A 13,954-nucleotide genomic window follows, 5' to 3' on the forward strand; every position below is an offset into this window, starting at 1 on the left:
TATACACATTGTCTCACTATCATTAAATAATTTTCACTTGCCAAGTGACTAAGTAAACACTTTCATACCTAAATCCTTAAAGCTAAAAATGAACCATTACTCACTGTCTTAACAGTTGTCTGCCTTGCTTCCACGTTAACTGGCTATTTTGAGGTGCTGTGGGAGCCTCTGTGTCTTTGGTTTCTTCTAAAAATTAATAACAACAACAAAACAAGACAAGTTTCATACATGTTACTTCAACTCCTGATAATGCTGCCGAAGTTATCATAAAGTCCCACAAAAATATAGCAAAATATTTTACAAAGGATATAAGAAAATTAACTTTTCTTGAGTGTCTACTGTGGGTTATTCGTTTTAAGTGTTTATCCTGACAGCCCAAACACTTAAGCACCATTCTCGTTGTTTTAAAATTGGGAAAAGCCAAGTGTATATTAACTATTACTATAAGAAATTAAAAAAACAAAAGCCCAGGATTTGAAATATTATTAAAATCAATTTTTTAACTACCAGAATTCTGATTTGAATGCTTCTGAAATTAAAAATATTTACTATTTACATAAATCAACACTGTTAAGAAATTAGGGGCGTGTGTGTGTGTGTGTGTGTGTGTGTATATGTGTATGTATATGTGTGTGTGTGTGTGTGTGTATATACATATATATATATAAAATGAATAACTTAGAGTTTGTATCAGTAGATGCTAAGTCTATATACAAGACTCAATACAGTCAATTTCATTTTTAGAACTAAAAGTTAAACCAGAAAACATTTTTACTATATGTAAAAAGTCATATTTTATTCTCAGGTAACCAAGTGTATACATTAAAAAAGAGTTTAATGAACAGTTTAACTTCAGATGAGTTAACTTCTCAACAAGTATCTCCAGAGTGGTTCTTAAAACTTCATTGGCACTAATGATATAGAAATATTTTCCTGTAATTTCCCATTATAAAAATGAAGATAAAGCAAGAAAATAGGGCCATACACGACAAGCACTCACAGTGAATGTTAAAAAATCTTACCATGGCTTACTGTCATTAGTCTCCTCGACTCCTCAGAGTCATGTGAACAAATAGCTATTGGCAGGAATTCAAATATTCTTTGAAGGCATAACTTCTCTAGCCCTAACAATTCATTATTAGTATCTTCTCATTCTTCCCCTATATGCAGAAATATCTATAATTTCTAGAATTATCTCCTTATTATAGCCCCCATTTTTTATGACTTTTTCCTACTTATACCATTTTATTTTTAAATCACGTATAACATAAAATCATTGGCCAAAAGAATACATTTTAAAAAAGAATGTAATTGACCCAAATCCCAGCACTGAGAGTGTTAATATTTGAGATTTTCTTATTCCATATTTTCCATCTGAAGATAACATAGGTGAGCTTCTCCTCTCCTTAAATTAAAAAAAAAGTGTGACCTGAACTGCACTACAAGCTGCTTTTAACACTTAATAGACTTCAACACTGTATCCCAATAAATATAGATTAACACCACATAATTATATAATATTCTATAGAAAGTATATACCTATTTAACCAGTCCCTTGATGTTGAAATTTGGCTCCAGTTTTCACTGTTGCTAAAGGATATTCTTGAAGTACACTTAAGCATATACAGTTCAATGAATTTTGAACACACCCATGTAACCAGTATGGCGATTAAAAAACAAACACCATCAGTTCAGTTCAGTCCAGTCATGTCTTTGTGACCCCATGAATCACAGCACGCCAGGCCTCCCTGTCCATCACCAACTCCCAGAGTTCACTCAAACTCATGTCCATCGAGTCGGTGATGCCATTCAGCCATCTCATCCTCTGGTGTCCTCTTCTCCTCCTGACCCCAATCCCTCCCAGCATCAGAGTCTTTTCCAATGAGTCAACTCTTTGCATGAGGTGGCCAAAGTACTGGAGTTTCAGCTTCAGCATCACTCCTTCCAAAGAAATCCCAGGACTGATCTCGTTTAGAATGGACTGGTTGGATCTCCTTGCAGTCCAAGGGACTCTCAAGAGTTCTCACATCCATACATGACCACTGGAAAAACCATAGCCTTGACTAGATGGACCTTTGTTGGCAAAGTAAAGTCTCTGCTTTTTAATATGTCATCTACGTTGGTCATAACTTTCCTTCCAAGGAGTAAGCGTCTTTTAATTTCATGGCTGCAGTCACCATCTGCAGTGATTTTGGAGCCCAGAAAAATAAAGTCTGACACTGTTTCCACTGTTTCCCCATCTATTTCCCATGAAGTGATGGGACCAGATGCCATGATCTTTCTTTTCTGAATGTTGAGCTTTAAGCCAACTTTTTCACTGTCCTCTTTCACTTTCATCAAGAGGCTTTTGAGTTCCTCTTCACTTTCTGCCATAAGGGTGGTGTCATCTGCATATCTGAGGTTATTGATATTTCTCCTGGCAATCTTGATTCCAGCTTGTGCTTCTTCCAGTCCAGCGTTTCTCATGATGTACTCTGCATATAAGTTAAATAAGCAGGGTGACAATATACAGCCTCAGCACCCTAGAAAACTTTCATCATGCCCTTTTCCAACTCACTATATACTCCTTAGAAAGTATCAACACTACCCTGGTTTCTCAGCACAGGTTAACTTTTGAATTTGATATATATGAAACCATTTATATCAATTTTCAAAATTTTATGTGACCCACTCATGTTGTCAAGTTTGCTGTTCATTTGCTAAGTCCTGTCCAACTCTTTGCAACTCCATTGACTGCAGCACGCCTCCATTCTCCACTATCTCCCAGAATTTGCTCAAATTCATGTCCACTGCGTCAGTGATGCTATCTAACCATCTCATACTCCCCTTTCGTCTTTTAACTTCAATCTTTCCTAGCATCAGGGTCTTTTACAATGAGTCAGATCTTTTACAATGAGTCAGCTCTTCACATCAGGTGGCCGAAGTATTATAGCTTTAGCATCAGTTCTTCCAGTGAATATTCAGGGTTGATTTCCTTCAAGGACTGACTGGTTTAATCTCCTTGCAACCCAAGGGAGATGCCCAAGAGTCTTCTCCAGCACAAAAGCATCAATTCTTTAGTACTCAGCCTTCTTTATGGTCCAACTCTCACATCCGTACACGACTACTGGAAAAACCACAGCCTTGACTACATGGTCTAAAGAGTCAAAGAACAGAGTGAAAAAACTGGCTTGAAACTCAGCATTAAAACACTAAGATCATGGCATCTGGTCCCTTCACTTCATGGCCAACAGAAGGGGAAAAAGCGGAAGCTGTCAGGTTTGTTGTTGTTGTTCAGTAGCTAAGTTGTGGCCAACTCTGCAACTCCAAGGACTGCAGCACCGCAGGCTTCCCTATCCTTTATTATCTCCCGGAATTTGCTCAAATTCATGTCCACTGAGTCAGTGATACTATTTAACCATCAGTTTGATTATAATTTATTTACTTTTCTTGCTAAATAACATTTTCTTACAATAAAATACCACAATATACTTATCTATCCTATCAATAGAGAACATGAGTTGTTTCTAGCTTTTTACTATTAAAAGTAATAATACTACGAACATTCTTACACAAGCCTTGTGATGAATATTTCAAGGAGTGGAATTACTGTACCACAGGACATGCTTGTGTTCCCTTTAGCAATAGTTTTATCTTCCACTTTTCAAAGCTTTATGTCACTTCACTTTTTTCTTGTTTAAAGATTTACTTCTGGTTGTGCGGGGGTCTTCATCACTGTACATGGACAGGCTCTCTCCAGTTGCAGCGAGTGGGGGCTACTCTTCACTGTGGTGCTCGGGCTTCTCTTGTTGCAGAACACAGGCCACAGGCGCATGGGTTTCAGTAGTTGCAGTGTGGGGGCTCAGTAATTGTGGCACACGGGCTCAGTGGCTGTGCAGCACGTGCTAATTTCCCAGACCAGGGATGGAACCCATGACCCCTGCGCATTGGCAGGCAGATTCTCAACCAACTAGACCACCAGCAAAGCTCTCACATCACTTTTTTGAAAGACCTGCATGTAATACCTGTTTTCACTAGCCTAACTGAAAAAAAAAAAAAAAATTCAGAGACCTTTTTCACTTTTTATGAAAAAAGGTTAGAAAGAAAAACAGCCTCTTCAGCATTTGTTTTGCAGTGAGCTGTTGTAAAATGGCAGCACGCACCCAAGCAGCAAGAGAGGCACCACCAAGCTCCATATTGAGCCCCACATCTGTGCTTTATCTTCATTTATTTTGTGCACCATTAGCAAGATGTGTCCAAAGGCAAATTACACCTTTGCCTTGTGTCACCTTGGCTTATGAATGGGAATGTTCTACTTTTGGATAGTGGGGGCAATTTGTATTGACATCACTTTCAGAGCAGTTTTATCAATTTAGAATTCCAATACCCGTAGGTGCAAAATTCCTGGCTGATCCACACCCTCAGCAACACTGAAAAAAAAAAAGACATTTTTTCTCCTTTCACCATTGTGATAGGTAATGTATTGTGGTTTTAAGTTGCATTTCCTCAATAACTAATACATTTGAGCATCATTTCATATACTTACTGGCCATTTCTTTTACTAGTGACTTTTCAAGTATTTTGTCCCTATTTCTACTGTTGTAGATTTTTCCCCAAAATGGAGGGAAATAGGAGTTCTTTACAGAACTGGATACATTCTTTTATAGGGTTAAGTTTAGGATATATGTATTGGTATTACTTGGACAAGTGTATAAAAACACACACATCTTGTACTTCTTTCAAAACAATATTTTGTACATCTTCCTTTAACACTTTAAGTATAAAAAAGGCAATACTGATTCAATGTTTATCTCTATCTATATACTTTGACATAAAGAATTTTGTCCTGTTGTTGGCATGGTGTATTTTTGCCCATTCCTTTGTCTGTCTTCCACTAAACATCCCGAGTAGCTTTTCTACATCAGTAAAAATAATTCGTTATCATTGTGGCTCCTATAAATAAAATACTTGGATGCTATTTTATTCTTCAATTTAAGGAAGCTTTAATAGTTAAGTTTACATTGGGAGGTCCCCTACAGAAGGGAAAGGCTACCCACTCTAGTATTCTGGCCGGGAGAATTCTATGGACTGTATAGTCCATGGGGTTGCAGAGAGTCAGACACGACTGAGCCACTTTCACTTTATACAGATAAAAACAGATGTGTCTTTATCCTATATCTGCTGTGGGCAGGAGAGATTATCTGCTAATGACTTGACTTCATACAAACTTGCACCAAAACCAGTTAGCCAACTGTGATTCTAGCTCTAGGAACAATGGGGCTGCAACTAGCCTCTTCACATTTACACAGACCAAGTGAGGAGAACAGGCCCCAAGTTATAGGAAGCAGGGGATTTCCTGGCAGTCCAGGGAATTGGCTAGGACTCAGCGCTTCCACTGCCAGGGCCCAGGATCAATACCTGGTTGGGGAACTAATCCTGCAAGCCACACAACACAGAACAGGCAAAACAAAACAAAGTGACTGCTTATTTTCTGACTACTCTAGCCATATTAGAAAAAAAATGAATTAAAGGAAAGCTATGAAGGCATCAGGTTTCCTCTGTCCTGAACCACTATACTCCCTCAAACTATGGAGGACTGCTATAGTAAAGAAAGTATTACTGAAAATATACAGGTTTTACATCTTATATCACTTACTGTTGCTTTTCCAAGGAAGACGTAATCTTGTCCCTGACTCATCAGTGAGTCTTCATAACCACTTAAAAGCTAGATCAAAGGAAATCCATGCCACTACTATCTTGCTCTCTTAATTTTATATATGACAACAACTAGGAAAATGAGTGTGTGTGTCTCTGTTAGTCACTCAATTGTGTCTGATTCTGTGACCCCATGAACTATATATAGCCTGCCAGGCTCCTCTGTCCATGGAATTCTCCAACAGTACTGGACTAGGTTGCCATTCCCTTCTCCAGGGGATCTTCCCAACCCAGGGACTGAACTTGGGTTGACTGCACTGCAGGCAAGTTCTTTACTATCTGAGCCATCAGGGAAGACAGGAAGATACAGTGTGGTGCTAAAACTTGTAAGTGGAGAAGACCTAAAAATAAATCAACTACAGATTATACATATAGGGTGTTTCAGCCAAGTTTTTTTAAGTACTTAATATTAAAGTAAAAGATAATAAGCTAAATTTTTACAAATCTAACATTTAACTGTAAAAATAAAAATTCATACTTTTCTTATTTTCCTTATTAAATATGCTTTAACTTCATTAGGTATGAAAGCAACTATAATTTTCCTGGTGGCTCAGTGATAAAGAATCCACCTACAATGCAGGAGACTTACAGAATATGCAGGTCTGACCTCTGGGTCAGGAAGATCCTCTGGAGTAGGAAATGGCAACCCACTCCAATATTCTTGCCTGGGAAATCCCACGGGCAGAAGAGCCTGGTGGGCTCAATCCACGGTGTCACAAAAGACTTGGATATGACTGAGTGACTAAACAACAACAAGGCAGCTACAGAAGAAGAAAATTTGTATATTCAAATGAAGACATATTTTTTCCTTATCTTAGTAACCAGCAGCCAAGAACAGTATAGAATTCAGTTTGCTTGCACTAGCAAAATGCATATATAAATGGGCTCTCTCTATATATATCAGAAAGTATTCCCCAATATTATATAAATCAAAATATTTGTTCCTTATTAAACTTTTAGTCTACTCAAATTGTAATCATAGGGAACCCTAAAATTAACACTGAACTGTTAGCCTTTTCTTATATCCAGCTTTTCTCTTCCCTGCATAATTGTTCATCACATTCTACTCTTACACTATTTTAGTAAAGAGCAAGGTCAACTGGAGAAAACGTTTTCCTTCCCGTTATCTTTATCTGGCTGCCTCCATAGTTCCCAAATTCAAATTTCCAATTTCTTTAGGACTAAACTGAGTTAATCATAGCATCTCTAGGAAAAAAAAAGTTAACTTTTTAATAGTACAAAATTAAGTTTATGTAGGGGTTTCCTGATGGCTCAGACAGTGAAGAATCTGCCTACAATGCAGGAGATGAGAGTTCGATTCCTGGGTTGGGATCATCCCCTGGAGAAGGGAAGAGCAATCCACTCCGGTATTCTTGCCTAGAAAATTCTATGGACAGAGGAATGTGGTGGGCCACAGTCCATGGGGTCTCAAAGAGTCGGACACAACTGAGCAACTAACATACACAAGCTTAAGTAGAATCAAACAAAAATTGCCTATAGGTGTACAGAGAGTTACGCATTCCCTTTCACTTCTAATTGTGACCAAAAATACACCTAGTTTTACACAGGTTTCAAAACAAGAAAAATAAGACAACCTCAGGATTGATGAGGAGGTAGATGAAACTAACTTTTACTATTATTTTCCCTCAAATTCTAGAAAGCATTATAATAGTTATCTAAGTAACCAATGCTATCAAAGCAAAATGGAGGTAAAGAGAACATGTCTGTTACCAAAAGTGAGCTTAAACCAGTTTTTCTAGAATGGAGGGGATGAAGGGCAGAGATTAACAGAAGAATCAAGTTTACCTGATTCAAAGGTTGGCATTTTCAAGTCACCTTGGTTCAGTTCTGTGCCATATTTTAATTTGTGATATTTTGCCCTGAAAATTTAATAATAAATTATTTAAAGAAAAAAAAGTTTTATTTTCCTTTCTACACAGTTTAATAACTACTGGTATATATTTCTTAAATGACAAATTTAAAAAAGCATATGGATGTCAGTTTCTTTAAACTTTAGTTGCAAAAGAAGTTAGAGGGAAAAAATATACTGCATGTACAAGAAAAAAAAAAAAAGATAAATTATCCAAATAAGATACACACCCAAGTAAAGATAAATTTTTCCTAATTTGTTTACCAAAAAAAGCAAAAAACCCCCGAAACTTAGACTCTACAATAAAAAATATTACTTCAATTTAAAGATTTTAATCTTTTTTCTTTTGCCATATAAGGATCGAATCAAAATATCATCCTGTATTTTGGGCAAATCTTTGTGTCTTTCAGACAGTTTTCAAATACACTGTACAATAACATGTGAGAATAATATTGTTCTACTTTTATTTTATTCATACAAGAAAATAAGGGACACCTACCTTTCTTGTTTTAATGCATACTCTAACATCTTTATTCTTCTTACTAAATCCTTCTTCAAGTTTTCTTGACCTTTTCTTTCTCCTTGCAAAAATGCTATCCGAGCCTAAAAATATAAAAAGTTCATTTATTTTTACTTTTTAACTATACAGGAAATTGAAAAAAGGAAAGCAATAAACATAAAATTCTGCACTTTTATTCATTATAGCAAGACTTAAAACTCATAGTAGTTGATCAAACTTTCTGTGTTAGAAAATAGTCACTTTAAAATAAAGATAACTACAAATTAGCTATTTACATATAATCCTTATGGTCTCTACTACTAACAATTTTCACATAATTTTAAAAGGAAATTTTATATGTAAAAATTACACCTAATTCCTAACAAACAAGTTACAAAGAACAAAGTTATCATAGTCACGTTTTTCCTCAAATTATATATTGGTTGTTTTAAAAAGTCATATTATCTCAAAAACATTTCTTTCATGAAACATTTAAAAATTTATAATCTTCCCCTTTCTGACCACCACACTTCAAAAGGTTTCAACTCTTGAAACAATTATCCAAAGTATCACAAGTATTAGGTTGGTGAACAAGTAATTGCAGCTTTGGACCCAGAATTTAAAATCATTACAACTAGGCTCAAACACATCTTCATTAACCAAAATAGGAACCATTACAATCAACACATTTTTGCAAATGACAGATGTTTGTTTATTCCTGTACCATAAAATCCTGAGCTTCAAGATTCAACAAACTCTTGGAAAGCAATTTGCATCCTGCTGGTTGTAGAAGCATTTTTTCTACAAAAAGTTGTCAAGATGCTTTAAGAAGTGGTAGTTGGTTGGCAAGAGATCAGGTGAATGAGCCAAAACTTCACATTGAACTTTTGAAGCGTGGGCTGTGTGACATGTGATCAGGCATTGTTGTGGAGAAGAACCGGGCCCTTTCTCCTGACCAATGCTGGCTGTAGGTGATGCAGATTTCTAGGCAGCTCATCAATTTGCTGAGCGTATTTCTCAAATGTAATGGTTTCACTGGGATTCAGAAAGCTGTTGTGGACCAGACGGTCAGCAGACCACCAACAGTGACATGATCTTTTTTTTGGTTCAAGTTTGGCTCTGGGAAGTGCTTTGGAGCTGCTTCTTGATTCAGCCACTGAGGTGACTGTTGGCAGCTGTTGTACAAAATCACTTTTCATCACAGGTCATAATCCAATTAAGAAATGGTTTGCTGTTGTTGAGTAGAAGAAGAGAAGACAACACTTCAAAAGGACAATTTTTAAAATTTCTGGTTAACAGATGAGGAAGCCATTTATCAAGGTTTTTCACTTTTCCAATTTGCTTCAAATTTTGAATGACTGTAGAATGGTTGACACTGAGTTCTTCAACAACATCTTGCGTAGTTGTAAAAGAATCAGCTTTGATGATCCTCTCAGTAGGTCTTGTCAACTTTCAATGGCCAGCCACTGCACCCCTTATTTTCAAGGCTCTAGTCTCCTTTGCAAAGCTTCTTGTCCCACCCCTGCACTATACCTTCATCAGCAGTTTCTGGGCCAAATGCAATGATGATGATGTGAGCTGTCTCCACTGCGTTACAACTCATTGTGAACGTGAATAAGAAAATTATTCAAATTTGCTTTTTGTCTAACATCAATTCCCTAGTCTAAAATACATATAACAAGTAATGAGTCATTAATAAGAAAAAAATGTGCATTAAAATGATGTCTAATATAATCACATTTAAGAATGTATTCCAATATCAATGGTATAGTTCAAGAATGCAAAACAGCAATTATTTTCTGCAATTACTTCTCGCACCAATCTAACAACTGAAGTCATATGTTCAACAACATCATTACATTCTACTGTCATTTGTCTACAGTGAATTTTTTTTTCCTTTTAATTGCCTTATTTCCTTAGACAAATCTCCATCTTTTTCTGGCCGTTCCCAGAATGTCAACCTCCTTTATTTACCCACGTTAAAGAGTGATATGTTTTAGAAGACTGGCATCTGAATGAGGTATTTCCTGTTATAAACATGTGTGCAATAAAATTAATTTTCATCATTTTGCTGAGATGACCCATAGATGTATTTCTTCATTAAGAGAAAGTAAGCTACTCAATAACCTAAATTATGGTTAATTTAAAAAGTTTTTTTTAAGTTTCAGTGAACATGGAATCAGAACAAATGAATTCATCTGGATGATTTAACACATTAAGTTTGGGAAAATTAAGTAAAATCATCCACAACTCCAGAAGACCTGAAAATGATACACAGCTATATAACATAGTCTAAATGCAAGTTTCAAAACAAAAATAAAGATCTAGGAGAATGATAAAGATTCAAAACCTAATAATAGTCTAAGATCCATAAGAGAAAAGAAGAACTTCTGACTCTCTTAAGCTGTGAAGCAAAGGTAAAATATGTCAATTTCATTATACAGAATCAAGAATTTCTGATTGAGGGTTTTCTTCTGAATTGGCTTAAGACAAAAAAAAAAAACCAAAACCATGAATCACGTACTATACGTGACTCCAAATTCTAGATCTCAGAAGTATTTTACAGTTAGCACCAGAAGATGATGAAAGAGTTCATAATAAATTTATTCTGCTTCTTAATAAGGAGTTACTGGAGATTTTCAGGTTGAAAAAGGCACTGCAAACTTTAAAAAATCTTTTTTGGAATTTTGGTATTAAAAAAACATTCAAACCTAGAGAATCTAATAAATGAAACAAAGAAGCACAAATTATGTAAAAAAACAGGAACACAGAAGCAGTTTCTGGACAGGAGCTAAAAGGGGATAATTTACAAAGACATAAGACAACAAAATGGTAAGAATTCATTAAAATTTAGAAACCTTAAAGGACACAGTTTAATTCAAAAAACCTGAAGAGGGGGGTAAAAAAACAGATTAACAATGGAAAAGACATCACTATTGGAACTGACCTTACAATTTTAACAGACTAAAAAGGTAAATATTATGTCTTATAGTGATAATAAGGACCAATTAAATAACAGATTTGGCATTTGGTAAAGGATCAATGCAAAGAAATAGAGGAAAACAATAGAATGGTAAAGGCTAGAGATCTCTTCAAGAAAATTAGAGATACCAAGGGGACATTTCATGCAAAGATGGGCTTGATAAAGGACAGAAATGGTATGGACCTAACAGAAGCAGAAGATATTAAGAGGTGGCAAGAATACACAGAAAAACTGTACAAAAAAAATCTTCACAACCAAGATAATCACGATCGTGTGATCATCACTCACTCACCTACAGCCAGACATCCTGGAATGTGAAGTCAAGTGGGCCTTAGACAGCATCACTACAAACAAAGCTAGTGGAGGTGATGGAATTCCAGTTGAGCTATTTCAAATCCTGAAAGATGATGCTGTGAAAGTGCTGCACTCAAAATGCCAGCAAATTTGGAAAACTCAGCAGTGGCCACAGGACTGGAAAAGGGCAGTTTTCATTCCAATCCCAAAGAAAGGCAATGCCAAAAGAATGCCCAAACTACTGCACAATTGCACTCATCTCACACGCTAGTAAAGTAATGCTCAAAATTCTCCAAGCCAGGCTTCAGCAGTACATGAACCGTGAACTTCCAGATGTTCAAGCTGGTTTTAGAAAAGGCAGAGGAACCAGAGATCAAATTGCCAACATCTGCTGGATCATGGAAAAAGCAAGAGAGTTCCAGAAAAACATCTATTTCTGCTTTACTGACTTAGCCAAAGCCTTTGACTGTGTGGATCACAAGAAACTGTGGAAAATTCTGAAAGAGATGGGCATACCAGACCACCTGACCTGCCTCTTGAGAAACCTACATGCAGGTCAGGAAGCAACAGTTAGAACTGGACATGGAACAACAGACTGGTTCCAAATAGGAAAAGGAGTACATCAAGGCAGCATATTGTCACCCTGCTTATTTAACTTCTATGCAGAGTACATCATGAGAAACGCTGGGCTGGAAGAAGCATAAGCTGGAATCAAGACTGCCGGGAGAAATCTCAATAACCTCAGATATGCAGATGACACCACCCTTATGGCACAAAGTGAAGAGGAACTAAAAACCCTCCTGATGAAAGTGAAAGAGGAGAGTGAAAAAGTTGGCTTAAAGCTCAACATTCAGAAAACGAAGATCATGGCATCCAGTCCCATCACTTCATGGCAAATAGATGGGGAAACAGTGGAAACAATGGCAGACTTTATTTTGGGGGCTCCAAAATCACTGCAGATGGTGACTGCAGCCATGAAATTAAAAGACCCTTACTCCTTGGAAGGAAAGTTATGACCAACTTAGATAACATATTAAAAAGCAGAGATTTACTTTGTCAACAAAGGTCCAGTCTACTCAAGGCTGTGGTTTTTCCAGTGGTCATGTATGGATCTGAGAGTTGGACTGTGAAGAAAGCTGAGCGCCGAAGAATTGATGCTTTTGAACTCTGGTGTTGGAGAAGACTCTTGAGAGTCCCTTGGACTGCAAGGAGATCCAACCAGTTCATTCTAAAGGAGATCAGTCCTGGGTGTTCATTGGAAGGACTGATGCTAAAGCTGAAACTCCAGTACTTTGGCCACCTCATGCGAAGAGTTGACTCATTGGAAAAAACTCTGATGCTGGGAGGGACTGGGGTCAAGAGGAGAAGGGGATGACAGAGGATGAGATGGATGGCATCACCGACTCGATGGACATGAATTTGAGTGAACTCCGGGAGTTGGTGATGGACAGGGAAGCCTGGCGTGCTGCAATTCATGGGGTTGCCAAGAGTTGGATACGATTGAGCAACTGAAATGAACTGAGAGGATCATGGAAAGCTATGAAAAACCTAGACAGTGTGTTTAAAAGCATACACATCACTTTGCCAACAAAGGTCTGTATAGTCAATGCTATGGTCTTTCCAGTGGTCATGTATGGATGTGAGAGTCACGTACGGATGTGAGAGCTGGACAATAAAGAAGGCAGAGTGCCAAAGAATTGATGCTTTTGTACTGTGGTGTTGGAGAAGACTCTTGAGAGTCCCTTGGACTGCAAGGAGATTGAACCAGTCCATCCTAAAGGAGATCAGTGCTGAATATTCATCGGAAGGTCTGATGCTGAAGCTCCAATACTTTGGCCACCTGATACAAATAGCTAGCTGACTCACTGGAAAAAACTCTGATGCTGGAAAGATTGAAGGCAGAAGGAGAAGAGGGCAACAGAGGATAAGATGGTTGGATTAGCATCACTGATTCAATGGACATGAACTTGGACAAACTCCAGGAGATTATGAGGGACAGGGAAGCCTGGTGTGCTGGAGTCCATGAGGTTGTGAAGAGTGGGACATGACTTGGCAACTCAATAACAACAGCAATAAAGGATCAAGGACAACAGATTTTTCAATTGTTTTTACATATCATGATGCACCATTGATAGAATCATCTTTGCAAATAACCTTTTAAAAACTAACAGCAAAAACCATCTTTACAATAGCATCAAAAACCAAAAGTTCCTACTAATAAACCAAAGATATACAAATCTCTGCACAAAAAGTTTAAAACTTTAACGGAGACATAAAAGATAAATGGACTAGCAAACTCACTACTGGAAAATATAAATTTTCACACACACATTAACCAAAACAATTAACGTAATTCAAAACAATTAATGTAATTCCAATATACTCCCAAAGTGTGTGTGCAGAACTAGAAAAGCTGATAATGAAGTCTTTGAAAGGTTGCAAGAATTACCAAAATGTGATATTCAGAAACATAAAAGGAGCGATGAGTTGGGAAAACGGTGTCAACAGATTTGCTTGACAGAAGGGTAGCCATAAATCTCCAGTATGTAAAAAATGCAATATCTGCAAAGTGCAATAAAATGAGGTGTGCCAGCAAATGTTTTATGATATATGT

At 37.0% G+C, this 13,954-nt stretch overlaps 1 protein-coding gene across 4 annotated transcripts in view; it reads right to left on the reverse strand.

Annotated features, from left to right (window-relative positions):
* Positions 1-13,954, reverse strand: part of STRN3 (striatin 3) — a 107,370-nt gene that overhangs the window by 52,291 nt on the left and 41,125 nt on the right. For all 4 annotated transcript variants that reach the window (XM_070775982.1, XM_070775983.1, XM_070775984.1 and 1 more), the window contains exons 2-4: positions 8,064-8,167; positions 7,501-7,574; positions 105-186 (exon numbers count right to left, since the gene is read on the reverse strand). In XM_070775982.1, coding sequence (XP_070632083.1) covers positions 105-186; positions 7,501-7,574; positions 8,064-8,167 — 260 coding nt within the window. The remainder of the gene's footprint in view (positions 1-104; positions 187-7,500; positions 7,575-8,063; positions 8,168-13,954) is intronic.

The sequence above is a fragment of the Bos indicus genome, chromosome 21 (assembly GCF_029378745.1).
Source record: "Bos indicus isolate NIAB-ARS_2022 breed Sahiwal x Tharparkar chromosome 21, NIAB-ARS_B.indTharparkar_mat_pri_1.0, whole genome shotgun sequence".
In the NCBI taxonomy this organism is placed as follows: domain Eukaryota; kingdom Metazoa; phylum Chordata; class Mammalia; order Artiodactyla; family Bovidae; genus Bos; species Bos indicus.